The sequence below is a fragment of the Monodelphis domestica genome, chromosome 4 (assembly GCF_027887165.1).
Source record: "Monodelphis domestica isolate mMonDom1 chromosome 4, mMonDom1.pri, whole genome shotgun sequence".
NCBI classification, from domain to species: Eukaryota; Metazoa; Chordata; class Mammalia; order Didelphimorphia; family Didelphidae; genus Monodelphis; species Monodelphis domestica.
The window spans coordinates 118957866-118977625 of record NC_077230.1 but is presented as its reverse complement, the minus strand read 5'-3'; the positions used below and the strand labels follow the sequence as shown (position 1 = coordinate 118977625).

Genomic DNA, 19760 nt, shown 5'->3' with positions numbered 1-19760 from the left:
TCATATTCATCTAAAGGATACACAGCATTAGCATGTAGCTTGAATAATCAGAGATATACTCAATGAGACCATTAAGTAACAAATTTATTAAATAATTATTAGGAAGAATACAAAGAACAATATGAAACAGGTCCTAGTCTGAAGAGAGAAGGGGTTATGGACTAGTTACAAAGGAACCTAAGAAAGGTCAGCTGAGTAGTAGTCATAAGCGGATTGAGGCACCATTTTACTCTCATATAAGGTAGATAGGTAATCCAGTGAATCTAAATATTCCTAATTGTTATGACACATTTAAAATTCTGAGTGTCTTAATATTAAGATTTCCATATTAGGGAAGCTCAAGGGCAGGGTATATTTTTGGAATATGCTTGCCTTATATTTCTAAAATCTCTCTCACAGAGAAATTAATCTACTAGACATCTGAAGAAATTTCATCTTTTCAATTTTCCTGAAAATTTCCTGAAAAATAATCTTTTTACTAAACTTATTCCAGTGCCTAGCACATAACAGGTGCTATATAAATAGTAGCTATTATTAATATTAGTATTATTACTTTGTCTCTCTCCAGTAATAACCTACATTTCCTTGACCCTTTCTTTTCAGAATGATGACAAAGTAATATTAGGGATACCAAATAAACTTTGTAAAGATGGTTTCCTTTTACCTAGAGAATCTAAAAAGTATCTCAATCATGGCTGGCACGAGAAGGGGTCTTATTCTTGAGAGGTGGAGACTAGACCTTCAATTGGCATTTTAGCCTCAGCTTTATGCTATCTGAAGCTATAGGCTTCAAGTCACTATAATTTGTGACTTCCTTTAGTTCCTACTAGCTATAGCCTTTGGACAGGTGAACTCACACATTAAACTCAAACTAATTTTGGGGGACTCCACTTTCAGAAACATTGGCTCAGTGATTCAACAAGTCTAAAACTACAGGTTTTAATTGTGTGTGTGTGTGTGTGTGTGTGTGTGTGTGTGTGTGTGTGTGTGTGTGTGTGTAAATGCATATATACATATATACACATATATATGATCGATTCAAATATTGGGTATGTCCCCAACATATTTTTTGAAAGGAAAAAACTTCAGACCGTACAAAGTCCAATTACAAACCCTATGTGTGAATAATATGTTTTTTTTTTCCTTTCTAGAAAAATTGCATTTTAGAGACTATATTTGAACCAATATAGTAGACAAGACATTGAAGCAAACATAATGGCTATGAAAGCACATTCAGATTTGTAAGCCATATTTTAATAACACTTAAGTCTATATCAAGATAAACATGGTATATAAAATACGTTATCATGTTTAAAGATAATTGTACAATTAGTTCTTACTACTGTAATTATTGATCCAATCCTTTACCCCTAATACATTTGATACTATTTTACTCTAAGGTAAAAAATTATCATTTCACTACCACATCGAATAGATTCTTCCCTTTATTGACAAATAAGCTTTTTACAGCATTTAATTGAACGAAACCACTAAAAATGCGAGATTTTTAAAAATGAAAAAATAAATGTCAATAATACCAACTTCACATCTATAAACTCAATGCTGCACTGCTCGGTGGATTTTGCACTCAGGTATTCTAGTAATTCAGGTGCCATGAACATGCAGGTAAGGATCAACGTAAGAGCTCTCAGGCTGTCATCCAAACTCACCTTGCTGTGAGGGTCAGCAAACATTCGAGTGAAGATCTCACATAGCCTTTTTAATTCAACTCGACTAGTAGGAAAACAATAAAATAAGTAAAATGAGACTGGAATTAATTAAATGTATTTAAAGCTTGCTAAACTCTGATATCTAAATTACTTGTCTGGGTAAAGGAATCTTTAATCCATGGTCGCTGATGAGTCTCATTCATACACACAAATTTTATATCCAAAACTTACTTTAAAAAAAATAGATACTTGGTCTATTTGAAAATATTAAAAATATAAAATATTTCAATATTTAATAGGACAGCTATACTTTTTATAAAAAGGGTTGATATAATTAGTTATATACACAGAAAGGATATTATCATATCAAGACACTTCAAAAAGAAAACACTTCAAAAAGACATTAACAATTCCTCTCAAGAGGACATTCTCTGTGGGTAGACAATGACCAGGCAAAGAGCTTATTCCTGGGCCCCTAGAACACTTGACTAGCCATTATCTATTTAGTCATTGTTTAGCACTTCATTAGATAGCATGAAAACTGTATGGGTCCTGCAATTGAACTTACGGTCTGAATTAAACCAATTTTGATTATTAGCAGAGAGCTGAAGTCATTTCAAAAATTACTTATAAAACAACAGTACTAATTATCCTAGCATTTAATGATTTGGAGAAATGTATTACTAGCTTACCTTGAAAATTAGGTTTAAAAGGATCTAATGGATTTTAATAGGTCATAAGTTTACTATAATCAGAAGGAGTCTGGTACAAGTAGAAAACAGGAGCCATTCACTGCTCATAGGCCTCTCACTGGAAGCATCAACATCCACAGATCATAAAGAAAACAAAATTCTGGACTTATGGTTATCTCTGCTCAATAGTTAAACTTTACAGAGCTGAAAAAAGACCGTGGGCCATCTAACTAAACATCTTTATTTTAAAATTAAAGAAACCAACAAAGGGCCAGAAAGGATGTGTCTAAAGATGCAGACATAGTCATTGATGGCTTAAACAAACATGAAGGACCCCCAGTTGAGTTCAGTTCTTACTGTATAATGCCTTTTGGCTTCCTAAATAGTCTACATCTTCCTACTTTCTAATACATTAGAATGGACCTGGGACATGTGGCACTGAACTAATTGGAAAGAAAATGAGAGTTAGACCACAGTAATACCACTCCAGGCTGAAATAAAATATTACCAAAATTACAGAAAAAATTAAAAACACTTGGAAAACAAAGTGAGTTATACTAGGAACTGTCTGCTGCATATTTTAATAAACCTGCTTCCTACAAGATTACTCCTGCATTGTTGGTGAAGTTGTAAATCAGTACAACCATTTTGGAAAAAAATTTGAAATGATAAAAATAGTGATAAAAATGTCCATACTCTTAACCAAGTGATTTCAGGACTAGGCTCTTAGCCCAAAGGAGGTTATTTATAAAAAGAAAGCCGCTATGTATACCAAAATATTTACAGTGTCACTTTTTGTGGAAATAAAGGAGACTGAGATAAGATTAAACAAAATGTGATACATGAATGCAATGAAACATTGCTGTATGGTAAGAAATGACAAATATGATTTAGAGAAATATGGAAAAATTTACATCATAGGTATCATATTTGAGGCAGACAAAACTCACAAGAATGGTAAGCTACATGCAATGATGCACAGTGAATTGAGAAGAGCCAAGAAAACAATGTAAAGAGAGAGAATCCCACCCCCCAAATCAAAAGTGAAAACTGCAAATTTATAATGAACAACTATGGCTTAAAAGAAAATAGAAGATACTTCCACCTCATCCTTCTGTAAAAGTGAGAAGTCCACAAGTTTTTCCAACTGCATTTATTATCAGACTTTAAGATATATTTTTGCTGTTATTTTTTCCTTTTTCTATCTTTAAAAGCAAAACATCAGTTTCTTATAAAGGATGGCTCCCATTCAAGCAAATAAGGTTATCTAGACTCTTGTCTCTCTTGGAGCCCATCAGAAAAAATAAATAAATAGAACTAAATCATGAAAGTTTAAAGGTAACTGACATTTAAATGAAGGTGGCATTATGTTGTCAACTCTTTGGACTCCTGGTATTTTTTCTTCTTCTAATGTTTTGGCCCTTGATTTTGATTCTATCTCGGGCCTCAAATCCCAATCTCTACTTGATCAATGTATATGGAAATATGTCTTGCTACTTGGGGCTTTTCATTACAAATAAGATGGAACTATTATGCTGCCATAAGCCAGGTGGCCTTTGACCAATCCTGAAATGTGTCTCCTGTTACTCTGATAATACACACAAAAAGCACTTTTCATCAGCAAGGCCAGAAGTCAACCTTAGTTCATTAAGAGTCAAATGAACTTATGTTCAATACATATTGAATTCAGTATTGCATTTAATAAAGTGCTCTCTGAAAAGAACGTGATTTGTCCATGAGTACATAGATAAGGTGAGGAAATCCATTCTGGAAGTTACTACTCTCTGATGGACTCAGCTGTTTGAATGGCAAAAGGTGGACATTAATGGGTCAACTTCAACCTTAGGTCAGATATCTGGTCCTATGTACCAGATTGTTATCAAAATTTGTAATTAATTATTTGAATGAAGACAAGAGATGGAATACTTGCTCTTAAGCCTGTAACTGGCACAAAGCTGGCATGATAGTTAATAAATGGATAACAACATTAGTACTAGAAATCCCAATAGCCCAAGATGAGATTTACCAATAGATAAAAACTATAAGGCAACAGACATTGGTTCAATACTTGGTATGAAAACAAAAGCACAATCAAAACAATTAGTAAACAGATTGGTCACTCTATTATGTAGTTCTGAAAAACTGTTGGAGGGTGAAGCCAAGATGGCTGGGAAGCTACAGATACCTCATCTGATCGCTACCAAATCACTCTCCAAAATACCACGTTATAATGTCTTAAAACAAATTCTGGATCAGGATAACCCACAAAAAGACATGGTGAAGTAATTTTCTAGCATAAAACAATTCAGAAGACACAATGGATCTAGTGCACTGTGCAGACCCCATAACAGCAATAGGTCTTGGGCAGAGCTGAAGCAGCAGTAAAAGCTTCTGGAGCTTTCAGACACAGATGAGGGTAGGGAGAAGAATATTAGACAACAGCTCAGAAGGAGAATGCAGGGGTCTCTTTGCTGCCTCTGATGTAAGACTCACTTCATAGTGCCCATACACAGAGCCAGGTTGCAGTGTTGGGGGCATGATCTCGGGACGAGGAGGAACAATAGTAGATACTAGTTCTTGCAGCCACAGGGGGAGCAGGGGACCATGGTCACAATTCCAAGGTGGAAAAGTGTGCTTGGGTTACTCATAGACCAGAGTACAGGCCCATACAACCCACCTTACATCATACCACCGTGGGTAAACTAAATGCAGATAGATCTCCAGAGCTAGCTACACAAAGAATATGAAGCTTGGAATAGTGTTCCATTCACTACAGGTACATAGCCCAACTTTACCAGTTTTTTTAAATTAAAAGAAAAGGAAAAAGGCTGGAAAATAAGTAAACAACAGAAAAAGAAACTCCACATAGAAAGGTAAGGAAGACCAAAACACAAACTCACAAAAGGCTACAAAACCAATGTTGTCACATCCAAAACTTCCAAGAAAAATAGGAATTGCTCTCAAGCACAAAAGGAATTTAATAGGGAAGCTTAAAAAAAAAGATTTTAAAAATCAAATAAGACAGGCAGAAGAAAAACTGGAAAAAGAAATCTGAGTGTCATAGGAAAATCATGAAAAAAAAAAATTCAATAGCTTGGTAAAGGAGGCACAAAAAATACTGAAAGAATGAGAATATCTTTAAAAAAACAGAATAAACCAATTGGTGGAAAGAGTCCCAAAAATCTAATGAAGAGGAGAATTTCTATAAAAATAAAATTGGCCAAAAAGAAGAATATGTACAAAAATGTACTGAAGAGAAGAAATTCTTGAAAGATAGAAGGCCCTATGGAAAACGAGATACAAAAATTCACTGAAGAAAATAATTTTTTTACAAACAGAATTGGACAAATACAAAAGTAAAAAAGTGCACTCAAGAAAATTATGCCTTAAAAATTTTAACTGGGGGTAAGTGGAAGTGGAAACAAGAGGAAGAAACAATCAAAGTCAACAAAATGGAAAAAAAAAACAGGAAAAAAAGGATACTTAATTGGAAAAATAACTCACTTGGAAAATAAATCTAGGAGAATCTAAGAATTGTTGGACTACCTGAACGCCATGATAAAAAAAAAAAGAAAAAGAGCTTAGACATTAGTTTTCAAGAAATTACCAAGGAAAACTGCTGTGGTATTATAGCGCCTGAGGGCAAAATAGAAATTGAAAGAATCTATCACCTCCTGAAAGAGATCCCAAAAGGATAAGTTCCAGGAGTATTATAGCCAAATTCCAGAACTCCCAGTTCAAGGAGAAATATTGTCAACAGCCAAAAAGAAACAATTCAAATATCATGTAGCCACAACCAAGATTCAGCAGTTTCTATATTAATGGATTTAAGGGCATGGAAATTCCAGAGAGCAAATGGGAATTCCAGAGAGAAATTCCAGGAGCTATGACTTCAATGAAGAATCCCTTAACCAGCAAAACTGAGCATTATAATCCTTTAGGGGGAAAAATGAGTATTCAATGACACAGAGAACTTTCAAACATTCCTGAAGACCAGAGCTGAATGAAAAATTTGACTTTCAAACATGAGACTCAAGAGAAGCATAACAAAGTAAACAGGAAAGAGAAATGAAAAGATAATCAACAATATTAAACTGTGTATATCTCTACATGGGGAGATTATTTTTGTAATTCCAAAGAGCTTTATCATTATTAGGGTTCTTAGAAGTATACACACACAGAGGGCAAGGATGTAAACTGAATATGGGATGATATAAAAAATAAAATAAAATTAAGGTATCGGAAAGAATGCAGTGAAATGAAGAGAAAATTAAAATGGACTAAATTAAAATGAACTAAAATTAAAAGAGGCATGAAAGAGCTCTTACAGTCAAGGGGAAGATGGGGAGGTGGGGAAGGGAGCACCTAAACCTTTATCTTATCAAAATGGGTTCAGTCAGGGAAGAACCTAAAGAATCCACTGAGTATAGAGAAAGCTATGTATAAAAATGGGATGGGAGGGGAAGGGAATATGAGTATGGGGTGAGACTTATAGAAAGATGGTAAATTAGGAGAAATGGAGGTCAGAACCTAAACAGGAATAAATTGGCTATAGAATAATACAATAATCATGACGGTGTAAATTTTTTTTACAAGTCTAATGATGGCCTCATTTCTCAAATACAGAGAAATGAGTTGGATATTTAAGAATACAAGTCATTCTCTAATTGACAAATGGTCAAAGGATATGAACAAGCAATTCTCAGATAAAGTAATTGAAATTATCTATAGTCCTGAAAAAATGTTCTAAATTGCTATTAGAGAAATTTGTAGAGCAATTTGACCTATGCCCAAAGGGCTATAACGGTACATAACAAATGACCCAGCAAATAGCACTGCTAGGTTTATATTCCAAAGAGATAGTTTAAAAAAGGGCCTTTTTTTTGTGCAAAAATGTTTAAAATACCTCTTATTTTAGGAGGGAAAAGATTTAGAAAGTGAAATGATATCCATCAATTGGAAAATGGTCAAGTTATAATATGATTGTAATGAAATACTATTGTGCTCTAAGAAATGACAAGCAGAGCTCAGAAAAACCTGTTAAGACTTACAGAGTGAAATGAGCAGAACTAGGAGAACTCTGAACACAGTGACAGGAATTCTATACAATGAAAAACTGAATAATAGCTATTCTCAGCAATACAATGATCCAAAACTATCCCAAACGACTCAAGATAAAACACAACATCTGTTTCCAGAAAAGAGCTGAGAAAGTCTAAATCTAGACCAAAGCAAATTTTTTGCACTTTTTTTTTAAATTTAAGTTTTCTTACATAAAAGGATTAATATGGGAAAATGCTTTACATGGCTGCTTACCATCTCAATAAGGGTGAAGGGAGTGGGGTAGAAAATTCAAGATTCAAGAGTCTTTGAAAAATGTTAGAAACTGAGGTTACATGTAATTGAGGAAAAATTAAAATAAACTTTTGGGGGAGAAATGATTATTTTGGGAAATTAATTAGGAGTTAGTTGGAAGCAAAAAGTAGAATGGGGAATTTTTTTTCACATAAAAGAAGTGCACAAGGGGGGGGGGGGCAGCTGGGTAGCTCAGTGGATTGAGAGCCATGCCTAGAGACGGGAGGTTCTAGGTTCAAATCTGGACTCAGACACTTCCCAGTTGTGTGACCCTGGGCAAGTCACTTGACACCCATTGCCTAGCCCTTACCACACCTTCTGCCTTGGAGCCAATACACAGTATTGACTCCAAGATGGAAAGTAAGGGTTTAAAAAAAAAAAAGAAGTGCACAAGAAGAGCTTTTACAATAAAGAGGAAAATAGGAATTGAACTTCACTGGAATTGGTCTGAAGTGGAAAGAATACACACACACACACACACACACACACACACACATGTATAAATAAACATACATTCAGTTATGTGTAATAGAAATGTAATTTACCCAATAGGAAAACAGGATGGGAAGAGGATAAAATGAAGGGATAAGGAAGAGATTAAAAGAAAGATTAAGTAAGACAATGCTTAGAAGTAAAATAGACTTTTGGGGGGGGGGACAGGATGAAAACAAAGAGTGAAGAAGAAAATGGCATGGGGAGAAAAAGAGTAATCATAACTCTGAATGTGAATGGGATGATTTCACCCAAAAAACCAAAGTGGTTAGCAGAATGGATCAGAAACCAGAATCCAACAATATGTTGTTTACAAGAGACACACTTCAAACTTAAAGACACAAAGAGTTAAAAAAAAAAGGACTGCATCAGAATCTAATATGCTTCAGCTTAAAACTTTAATAAAAAAGAAGTTTTATCACACAAAGCAAAAGCAAAAACAGAGCTAATTAAAAGAAATTATCAGGGAAACAACATTTTGCTAAAAGGTGCCACAATGAAGTAATATCAAAAAATTTTACACCAAGCTTCTCTAATAAAGTATTAATTTCTCTAGTGCTGAGTCAAATTTATAAAAATAAGAGTTATTCCTAATTGATAAATGGTCAAAAGATATAAAACATGCAGTTTTCAGAAGAAACAAATCAAAGCTATCTACAGTCACATGAAAAAACGCTCAAAGACACAAAGGAAAAAGCAAATCCAAAACCAATTCTGAGGTACCACCCTACACCTCTGAAAAATAATGAATGCTGGAGAGATGAGGGGAAAATAGGTACACTAATACACTATTGGTTGGAGTATAGGTCCAACTGATCCAACTATTCTGGAGAACAATTTGGAATTAGGTCTAAAAGGGTTATAAAACTGAGTACCCTTTGATCCAACAATACCACTACCAGGTCTATATCCTAAAGAGATCAAAGAAAAAGGAAAAAGAGCTACAGGCACAAAAATATTTATGGCAGCTCTTTTTGCAGTGATGAAGAATTGGAAATTGAGGGAATGCTCATCAATAGGAGAATGGCTGAAGAAATGATACTATGTAATTGTGATAGATAGTATGTTGTAGAGAATAACAAGAGGAGTGGTTTCAGAAAAACAAGCCAAGACCTATTTGAACTGATGCAAAATAAAAGTGAAAAGAAATCAATCATTCTGCACAGTAACAGCAATTTTGTAATGATGATCAACTGAAAGATTTGGCTCCTCTGATCAATACAATCATCCAAGATAATTCCAAAGGATTCATGATAGAAAAATAGCACCCACCTCCAGACGGAGAACTGATGAACTGACTACAAATTGAAGTATCATTTTCTCACTTTGTTTTTCTTGGGTTTTTTGGAAATATGGCTAATGAAAAATTTTACATGATTTTCGCACAAATAACTGATGTATTATTTACCTTTTCAGTGAAAGGAAGAGGTGGTGGAAGGGAGGGAGAGAAGTTGGAACCCAAAATTTAAAAATGAAAGAATGTTAAAAATAAAAAATAAAATTGTTTTGTTTCTTTTGATTTTAGAAGTTAGTTGGGGTTTCTATCTTCTATCAAAACAAGATATAGTCATTTAAAACAATAAATGGGTTACCTTGTAAGGTAGTGAGTTTCCAGTTACTGGAAGTGATAGGAAAAGTCTAAATAACTTTATTGGAGAAATATCTAAGTGAAGAGAGGACTTCTTGGACAAATATCTAACTGAAATTTTCTATAAGTTCCTTCTCTAAATTATATAATCATATTACCATAAACTTCACTTACATATAATCTTGGAAGTACTTTCCAACTTTATGTTACCTACTTCTTTTGTATCCCTTTTGAGGCATGGCAGATAATCAGAAATTTGTGACTGTATGAGTGATTAAATGATTGCCTATGCCTCGTTTTATAAAATCCTGGAAAGTAAGAAGTAGAAAGAGTATTAAGAGATCAAGTAGTCTAATTTCCTCATTTAGAAATAGATCCACAAAAGTGGTGAATTCCCCCCAAGTCACAACACAAAGCTGAGATTTGAACCCAAATTTTGATTCTGAATACTCTCCTTTCTCTTGCTACCACAACCTATATGACTCTTTCCTCTTTTAAATAATTCTTTACCCCTTGAGCAAAGCACTTGACCCACAGTACAATTTTATTTTTCCCTTTAGAGTATGGTGAGAAATATTATGTCACAAAATGTAATGATGTGCCCATGCCTGTAAAACAAGTCTTGGGCCATATCTATAAAGTTTACTTCAGGGATCTATTCTGATAAGGCTATTCCTACTTAAAGTACCAAGAGAGTAAATTCTCTCAAAACAATGGGTAGTCTATAAAGAAAATGAAAGAAAAATTGGATGTTAAATAAATATACCCTAAAGAACCCACAATAATGTAAGTAATAAATTCTTGAGGTTCCAATGTTCCATTTAAGTAATATAGCTCCAATGCCTCCATTTAGTCTAATCTCTTATTTAATATAAATGAACTTTCTTCCTTGCATCTTGCAATAAAAAATCCTGAAGCATATTACCAATGCCCTGCCCTTATTTTTTAATATAGACTAACTATAAGATAACTTCAATGGATCCCATGTCAAAGCAGAGACTAAACCTACAGTATCTCTAAAGACTTGGTTTGGAAACCAGTTTTGACTCACATTCAGGCCAGTGGGTCACTATGGTTATGATCTATAAAAGTCAATTATAATTTCAAACATTTCGTCAAGGACATGCCATTCTAATATAAGCAGTCAATGCGACATCTGGTTTGACTTAATCTGGGCAACTTTCCAAAATGTTGAAGAACTCTGAATTGATATGTAATATATTAATTTAATAAAATCTAAACAGTGTTAATAAGGTCCCCTCCTTTAATAAGCCAAAACAAGAATTCCTCAAAAGAAAAAAAAATTCCAAGTAGCAACAAGAATAAAAGTATGTATGTTTTAAAAGCATCAAAGTATAATATCTTCCACTGAAAGTCCCATGGTTTATGAAGACTATGATACAGCATATAAGCTCTGCAAAGTCATAGCAAACTGGAAAGTCTCTGAGAATTACTGATATCACCTGAGGATCAGCTAAATTAAGTTTGGAGGAGATTGTCAGAAAAAATGCCTATCTCCCAAATCATACCAAATCACAAAGATCTTCCTCAAAAGCATGCAATGTGATATATACTGATGCAAGAAATATTCATGTGAATAAAATCACCAATCAATAAATCCCCATAATCTCACTCAATTTGAGTCCCTAATTCTATTGTGGAATACATCCCACCCTCACCTTAGGGTTCTTTGGCTCTTCAGTAAGTTCTGTAGGCCAAGAAGTCCTTCTTTTCTTTCAGACCAGTTGGAACTAGCACAGTGGTTTAGAACCTCTGCTACATCTTCAGTTTGTCGCAGGTAGTGAGGAATTCCACCATTTCTGGAGCCATAAGAACGCTCAGAGCAAACACTTGATGCATCACTGTTAGCATCATCATCGGAATACATCCCATATGGTTCATATCTTCTCCTCACTGGCTTTTTCTGCCAAGGTTCAAATAAGGTTGGTGGAGATTAAGAAAAGAGATATGGGTTTTTAAGTGGAAGTGAGAGTGGTAAATTAAGTTAAACAAAACAAAATTCAGCTTCATTGGCAACAGGTTAGAAAATAAAAAGCTGTAATGGTCTCTTTCAGTAACAGAATAAGAAAATACTTTCAAGCAATATAAGGTGAAATGTGCTAGATGATGGCATGGTCCACAGAAAAATATATTCCACCTTCACAGGGATTCCTGAGATTACTGTAGACATTTTAGCTGGAAGTAATCTCAGAAATCATCTCAAAAGGTTTCTAAAATTATTTGTGCCTACTTTAGCATAAATGATTTATTAAATTTAATTCTGCAACAATAGGGAAGATTTTTAAAAAAATTCTTTGCTTCTGGATTTTTCTGGTACTTTTTAAGGTTTCCTATAGCTATAGATTAAATAATACAGCATGTAATATATGCACAGTTTTGTTGTTATAAGATGTAAATTTTCTTTAAAGGGAAATAAATTAGTGATTCTGAACTGAAATTTTCTTTGACAATATGGCTTTTATATCAAGTAAAACATTAAACTACAAAGAATACAAGATTATGTTCATGAGATGACAAACATAAGCAAGCAATAGGTTAATACACAAAACTAATTACTAACAGTTGCAAGAACAGAGTGCAGTATCTTATAATAAACGCTAAAACAAAAATACATGAACTACAATTGATAACCACTCAAATATCACAAAAACCACAATTTTAATAAGTATGCTCAAACTATACATTTTTTCTTTCCTTTTAACAATCCCAGAATTAAAATTCTTGCAACTGAAAAAAAAAAGGTTAAAAAAATCAAACAAACAGAAAAGTCAACAAAGCACTGGTACCTTGCTCCTGGAGTCTCCTAATAGCTGTAGGCAGGAAAATATTGAAGGATGGGGAAAAAGCATAGAGAATTATGTCAGAAGCTTATGTAGGGGCTCTCCTCGCAACAAAAATGTACAGCAAAATGTATCTTAGCAAATAAAAAAAAACACAAGTCAGCAGGTGTTTTAAATCAAGCAAATAATAACAAAAATGGTTTCAAAATGGCATTTTCTACTAGCCCTATATGTTCTTCCTAGACCTCCCATTGCTAAAAACTATACCCACTCCCAAAATTAATTCTTAGACATTTTATCTAATTTTTTAACAGCTTAAAACTTCTATGGCATATGATCTGTTCCCATGGTAAGAAGGCTATATTAATGAAGAGTCCTATACCATCCTTGTAGCTTTTTCCTCTTCTGAGAAAGAATATACTGAGATATCAATTGATTTGGCCACCCCAAAAAATAAGCTCAGAGGCCAGTGCATTCAAGATCTGATTTATAGCTCTAGCCTGCTGGATGGAGAGTTCTGTGGAAAACTCAAATAAAATGAAGCAGTAGCTGCATCTCTAGGCTCTGATTCAGATTCTCAGAACTTTGCAGATAATCCCTTAGGAAACTTTAAAAGGGAGTAAAGCCCGGCCCCAGTTTCAATAAGTCCATTTAACTAAGTTTTTCCAATGTTCTTTATTCACTAGCCCTTCCCCATCACCCCTCCCCCACCCTCAACTTTCCCCCAGGATCTTTGAATAAATAAGGGATAGTGTCCAAAAGTTCCTGACTTGGATCAGGAAGCAATTTCCTAGCATTCTGCTCATTTCTTGACTCGTGGGATAAAGTCATCATTAGAGTAATCTCTCTCATTTTTAGCACTTGCCAGAAAAGCTGCCTTTCTATATATGCAAGCCTGCTGAATAAAAGCTGATCTTACAGTCCCTTCCCTACAAGTAAGGCATTATTGGAATTTCAAACTACTTGTCTGTAGAGGGGCTATATCAAATGAGAATAACTGAAAAGGTTAAATCTAAAGAGATAAATCTGGATCCCTAGCAACAATCCACTGGGAAATTTGGATTGGATAACTATATGGCTGGATTAAAAACTGTAATTTTAAAAACAATATATATTTAAAAGGGAAAAACAAGTTTGAAATCAGATGGCTCTTGTAAAAAATCTATTTCAAATGCTGAGCACATAAACCAGAATGTGCAAGGGAGTCTTACTCTTGGATGAAATGAGTCTTTTAAAACCAATCCGACAGCAAATGGATTCTACCAAGTATGTGTTTTTTAGTAGATTAAAAGACCTCTGGTGTTTCCTTCTTTCCTTTACCTTATTCTATAATAAACATCTAGTTTATGTTGTTCCCACAGTATATTAAGGTCCCTTTTCATAATACCATTTTTGAAAAAGAAAAATTATGTATATAAGTGAGGGCATCAATGTAGGATTTTCCACACTGCAACAAGAGTGGGCAAGAGGACTGGATACCTCTTAATATTTAGATCATGCCAAAATTTTTGCTCATGACTGAAAATGGAGCAATATAGCAGAGGCAAAAAAGAAAAAGAAAAAAGAAAAAAAAAGACTGAAGGTGTTAGGGATATAAAAGGTAAAGAAAAAACTAATAACCCTTTTCCTAGGAGCACGATGTCATCAAACCTCCACTGGCTGGGCAGGAAAGCAGCAAAGAATTACCCAATCCTATTAACTTCTAGCAGATCACTTTTTATCAATGCCTAAGTACAGAGATGTAAAGTAAGAGAAAAAGAAATCTACAATAAAGATTTGAATACTTGTTCAATAAGAGCAATTTTAAAATGCTGAAAATAAGTTTACATTTTGAGCTATCAATTCACTTACTAATATCATCTGCAATGAAAAAAAACACAAATTCGAAACAAACAAAAGTGACATTTGGTCACCTGCTGTAGTGTATTGTCCCTCTTACCAGGGCATCAGCAACAGCTGCTTCCAAATCTGTGCTTGTACTTAGAACTCGCATGGCATTGACAGAACCAGGCATCCTTCCCGGCTGCCCAAGCCCAAACCGATCTATGTAGAAGACAAAAGCAAAACAACTCTGTTCAGTTAATTCATCTTTCCTCTGAATTACTTGCAGTCAACCATGCCTTTCCCAGCAATCAGACCTGGGCTCTAAAGAACCCCTATGAGCTGTCAAATTTAACTAAATCAAGATATTTATATACCACAGCTCAAATTTAACCATTACCATGCTGTAATTGTCTCTTAAAGGATGGTTAGAATAAACTGGTATCTAAATGTTTTTGTTAACTGGAAAATTTGGGGAGAGTTTACTTAGATTGTGGAAGGGAAGTTTGGATTTTATAGATCATTTAAACTATTTATCTTTACCTGAAGGATAAGGTAGCCTTGTTATTTGGTACTGCTATTCACTTTTAAGCTTCACAGATTGACAAGTTCCACTATAACAATTACAAAGGAATTAACAAGATCTAGACTAAACTAATCTATTAGTAAAAAGTTTTATTACAGTTCTTCTTGTTTAATGGGTGTTAATATTGGACAAAGCCAGTCCCTTGTGGCCTAATTCCCACCACCTTTTAAATTTCCTGGGACCTCATTTCACAGACAAATTTTCCTGCCCATCCCACTTTCATGACTATCTATAATTTGTCATTCATTAATGGCTCTTCCTCCTTGGTTTACAAAAATGCTTAAGTTTCTCCTATCCTAAAAAGTACCTTTCTTGGAACTCTCTACATCTCACACCCTCCCCTGAGCACATGTAAAATATGACTTCATTATTCTATCAAAGCTGCTTTCTCCATGCCCTTAAAAACAACACAATTGCTAAAATACAGAGGCATTTTCTTAGTTCTAACCCTCTTTGACTTTCTTCAATATTTGACCCTGTTGAACGTTCTTATTCTTGATACTCCCTCCAATCTTGGTTTTTTCTTGTTTTCCCTATTTGCTTTACCTACTGATTGTTCATCTTCTGCCTCCTGATCCCCAACTGTGGCTTCCTCTAAGGTACTGCTCTAGGTACTCCTCTGCCAACTGAATACTCTCACGATTACATTCCAACTAAATGTGATCTAAACTGAACTCACTGACTTCCTCAAATGCTCTTCTCAACTTCCTTACTTCTATTGGAAGGGTCACCATAGTCTTAGTTCCACAGGTTCTAAAGCTTGAAGTCATTTTTGACTTTGCTCTCTCTCTGTTATCCTCCTTATCCATTCAATTGCCATGTTCTTCTGATTCTACCTCTATAGCATTTCTTGAATCTCCTTCTAACTCACATTGCCAACATCATGTAGGCAATAGGCAGTGCCCCCTGGTCCACTTCCCCCACATCAGTCCTTTACATAGCTGCCAATATAATTTTCATAAAGCTGTTTATATTAAGAGTGATCCTATGTGGTTCTCTGGTAATTATTCTAGTTAACTCCCATACCTTCTATGAAAAGTGGAAAGGGGGCAGAGAGGGGAAGAACTCTTCAGCCTAATCTGGTGTAAAACCACCTTTTCAATCTTATTTCATTGTGGAATGGTGGGAAGAACACCAGTTATGGGGCTGTTTATGAATCCCAGATCTGCTACGTTCCCTACATGGGTCTCTGCTACAGTCATTTGACTTTGTCAGGGTCTGAGTTTTTTCATTTGGAAAACCTTAGGTTGAACCTTAGAGATTCCTTCCAACTTTAAGTTACAATTCAAATATCCCTAACACATGTTCTATGCTTAAGCCAAATAATCTGAATCTGTTCAACTATCTCACACGACCCTCACTCATGCCATGCATATAAGCAGGTCCTTCTCCTTCCTCTATTGCTAGACTGAATTATTTGTACAGAAACTTGTTGTCTGTTGAAATTACTCTCTTCATTCAGGACTAAATCAGATGCCACTTCCTCCAGTCTTTCCTGAAAGCAGCCTCTTCCTTTGCCCTTATCTTGTATCATACTTATTTGTGCCCATTTCTTAGAACCCAAGTTCCTCAGAGGCATGGTCTATGTCTCTTTTCAGACCTGCCACTGTGCCTTGAGAACAATAAATCTTCAACTGGTGTTTGCTGAATGGCTTATTGTATACCAGGGTGCACTCACATTCTCTTCCACCCAGAAATCCAGCAAACTGATCAGAGATTTTCCCTTTGCAAATAGCCATATCAAAATAAAATAATTCCATTATAAAGGTCAAATAAAATTAAAAACAAAAAAAAAATCTCATTGTTCAACTAACTTCCAGTATTCATTTTCCCTCAAATATGGTCTTATGAATGCTATGTTTGATAGACAGGTATAACACTGACTGAAGGAGATCCAAGTTTTTGATTTAAAAACATTTAAATTTTAAAGTTCCAACTACTCATAAGCAATTAGTAATTACCATGGAAAATGAAGCCAATAGCTTTTCTTTTTAAAAAAATGATTAACCCCATGAAATCAAGTTGAAAAGAATCCAACAATAATGAAGCTTATGGCATTAAGATATAGAAATTAATAAATATATTTTGAGTCTTATATAATGGTAAAAATGTTTCAGTTTAATTTTATTATATAAAACTTGTAAAAGACAAAGCTAATATTTAAAGTGTTTTCTATTTAATAATTAATCTATATCAGCAATATCCTGGAAGATGAATATTTTTATGTAAAAAAAAAGATAACATTTTTATTACAGCATCTGATCTGAATAATGGGAAATGTCATGTTTTGAAATTTAGACTATGTATTGATAAATTGCCTGGTTTTGTTCATTCCTGAATTAAGGAGTTACTTAAAAGACTCATATATTTTACTCTAATAAAATTATAGAACATTTAAAATTTTTCCCAACTTACTTTTTAACATCACATAAAGGAAAAAAATCTTAAGTGCTACTAGATAAGTAATACAACCATGAATTTTTAAAAGGAAATAAAAATTTTATGTTACACTATCCCCTTTTTTAACATACTTTCTGATCATATATGTTATATACATTATATTTAAGAAGCAATTTAATATGAGGGCACTCAAATAACTCTGCCCATTACCATATACACCACAAGCACAAAAAGCTTTAATTTGCAAGAACTCATTAACCAAGATTAGACTATTTCCACACATGATAGTAAAATTCCTTTTTAAATCAGTTTCTTGTTATGTTAAAAAAGGGTAGATAGTGGGAGATTATGAATAACAGAATGAAATAAATTTAATTGTAAGCAATTTAGAAATACTTGACATAGCAAATAAAATTTGGCTTAAGAAAAAATTCTAAGGAGGCTTCCTGCCAGTGTATCCTGTTCCAGGAAGGCTTCTTATTTTGCAAATACAAATTAAATCCATGGCGCTTCCCAGCTCTATGTAGTGTTGGAACACAAAATGATTTTGTGTCATTTGGCATTTGTTGTAGCCTATTTGCATTTTTAATGGGGGAAGGGAGAATTTATTATTTGACAGCTCAGAAAAAATTAAGGTTTTTACTTTCACTAAACTGGATTATACACATTAATTACCTTCTTGGTACTTATATCCTATTTTCTTAAGAGTTGGTTATAGATAATTATGACTGCTATCTGGCCCTTAATCTTCAGATAATCACTGATACACTGATCAAATATAAAGGGCTAGGAAACTGAAACAATGCTAGAAATTGAAAGATAAAAGGGGAGACCTAACTTTACAATTTTCCCATATTCAAAGGTTGAAGAAACATGGTGTCAGAACAATCAGCGTTCAAGATATATATATCTTGAGCTATAAATGTATCTTGCTTCATTAAGAGTTTGGGGAAACAATCTTAGGTCTCATACCATAAAACATTTTACCTACCAATTCCATTATAGCTATGATCTATGTAAAGTCAGCAAATTAATAGATTTCTGCCAATATTTGACAATAACTGAATGACCTACTCATTTGTGAATTAAAGGTCTATTACAATAGCTATATATATATTAAAATGGTTTTTGCAGAAGGACAAAGTGATATATTACATTGTGCTTTTTTGTTTGGGTCCAAGGCTAAGATGGGCTTAAATAAACAAATCAAAAGATCTAGAAATGTCAATGACTGCAGGGTAGTTAGCAACAGACCCCATTTGTCTAAATCTTAATCTTGTTTTCCATACAACTCAAAAAAGCAATGATACTTTTGTATAATTTAGGCATGTATATATAGGTACATAAGCAATTAATAGGGGAATCAAAGTCATTAAGTAGTTATGTGCAAATGGTTTTAAAGCTTTGAAAACAGTATTAATTAATAATGAAAATTTGCCACATTATTTGCAACCAAGAATGAGAACTACAAAAAACTTTTTAAGGTCACTTGTCTGCAACAACCCTCCCTCTTGAAATTGGGGGCATACATACAACAACTACAGGTGAGTGAATTTTTATTTATTTTCTTTGAGGGAGAGGAATGGATATTTTCTAGTCTTTTATAATGAGGAAAAATATTATAGAATTAATACTATAAAACTGGATACAATGCATCTAAGGTCTATAAACAGAACTATAAACATTCAACAACTTAAAACATAAAAGCACATTAAAAAAAATGAAGTACATACATGCCAAGTGCTAGCTGACACTGATGAAAGCAAATGTTAAAATGGGCATAAAACTAGAATGTATGAAGAAGCCAAGTCATGCAGTTAGCACTTGTTCACCTGACTGCCCAACAGATTCAGCAGTGGAGAGAGCACTAGTGGACCTGGAATGACGTCGAGAGGCTGCAGGTAAAAGGAATGGCAACACCCACAGGATTAACACAGAAGTACTCAAGACAGAAAATGCCACAGCCCAAAGGAAATGCATATGACTACTACCAACACTGGCATATCTTCTTGCGAAAATAAATGAATGTTGGATATGAATGAACAACAACTGTCAGTCTCTCAAACCTCCATGTAATTTCCTTTACACAGCTATCAAACATACAAGGCATGACAAAGGCATTCTTCAAGGAGTTCCAACCTGGGTATGTTTCAACCAAAATCAGAGACTCCAAGTTTATGTTTGTTCCACAAAGTTTACATCAGCCATTATGGAAATATGCAACAGTGAACTGGAGAATACTGGGATTCAGAAAGTCCATCTAAATCCCAAAGTGACATAGCAAAAGAATGAACTGCAGACTCAGCTTGCAGATAAATCTCATTGATCTACTAGGCATATGACACCATGCACCAA

The 19760-nt window shown here is 34.2% G+C and overlaps 1 protein-coding gene across 14 annotated transcripts in view; it reads right to left on the bottom strand.

Annotated features, from left to right (window-relative positions):
- The window catches only part of CLASP1 (cytoplasmic linker associated protein 1), a 355336-nt gene that overhangs the window by 75030 nt on the left and 260546 nt on the right, over positions 1–19760 (bottom strand). For 13 of the 14 annotated variants that reach the window (XM_056793731.1, XM_056793732.1, XM_056793738.1 and 10 more), the window contains 4 exons: positions 14538–14641; positions 12605–12628; positions 11477–11721; positions 1671–1734 (listed from right to left, as the gene is read on the bottom strand). In XM_056793731.1, coding sequence (XP_056649709.1) covers positions 1671–1734; positions 11477–11721; positions 12605–12628; positions 14538–14641 — 437 coding nt within the window. Of the gene's footprint in view, positions 1–1670; positions 1735–11476; positions 11722–12604; positions 12629–14537; positions 14642–19237; positions 19301–19760 lie in introns of all 14 variants that reach the window. The other variant, XM_056793741.1, reaches the window with a different exon arrangement.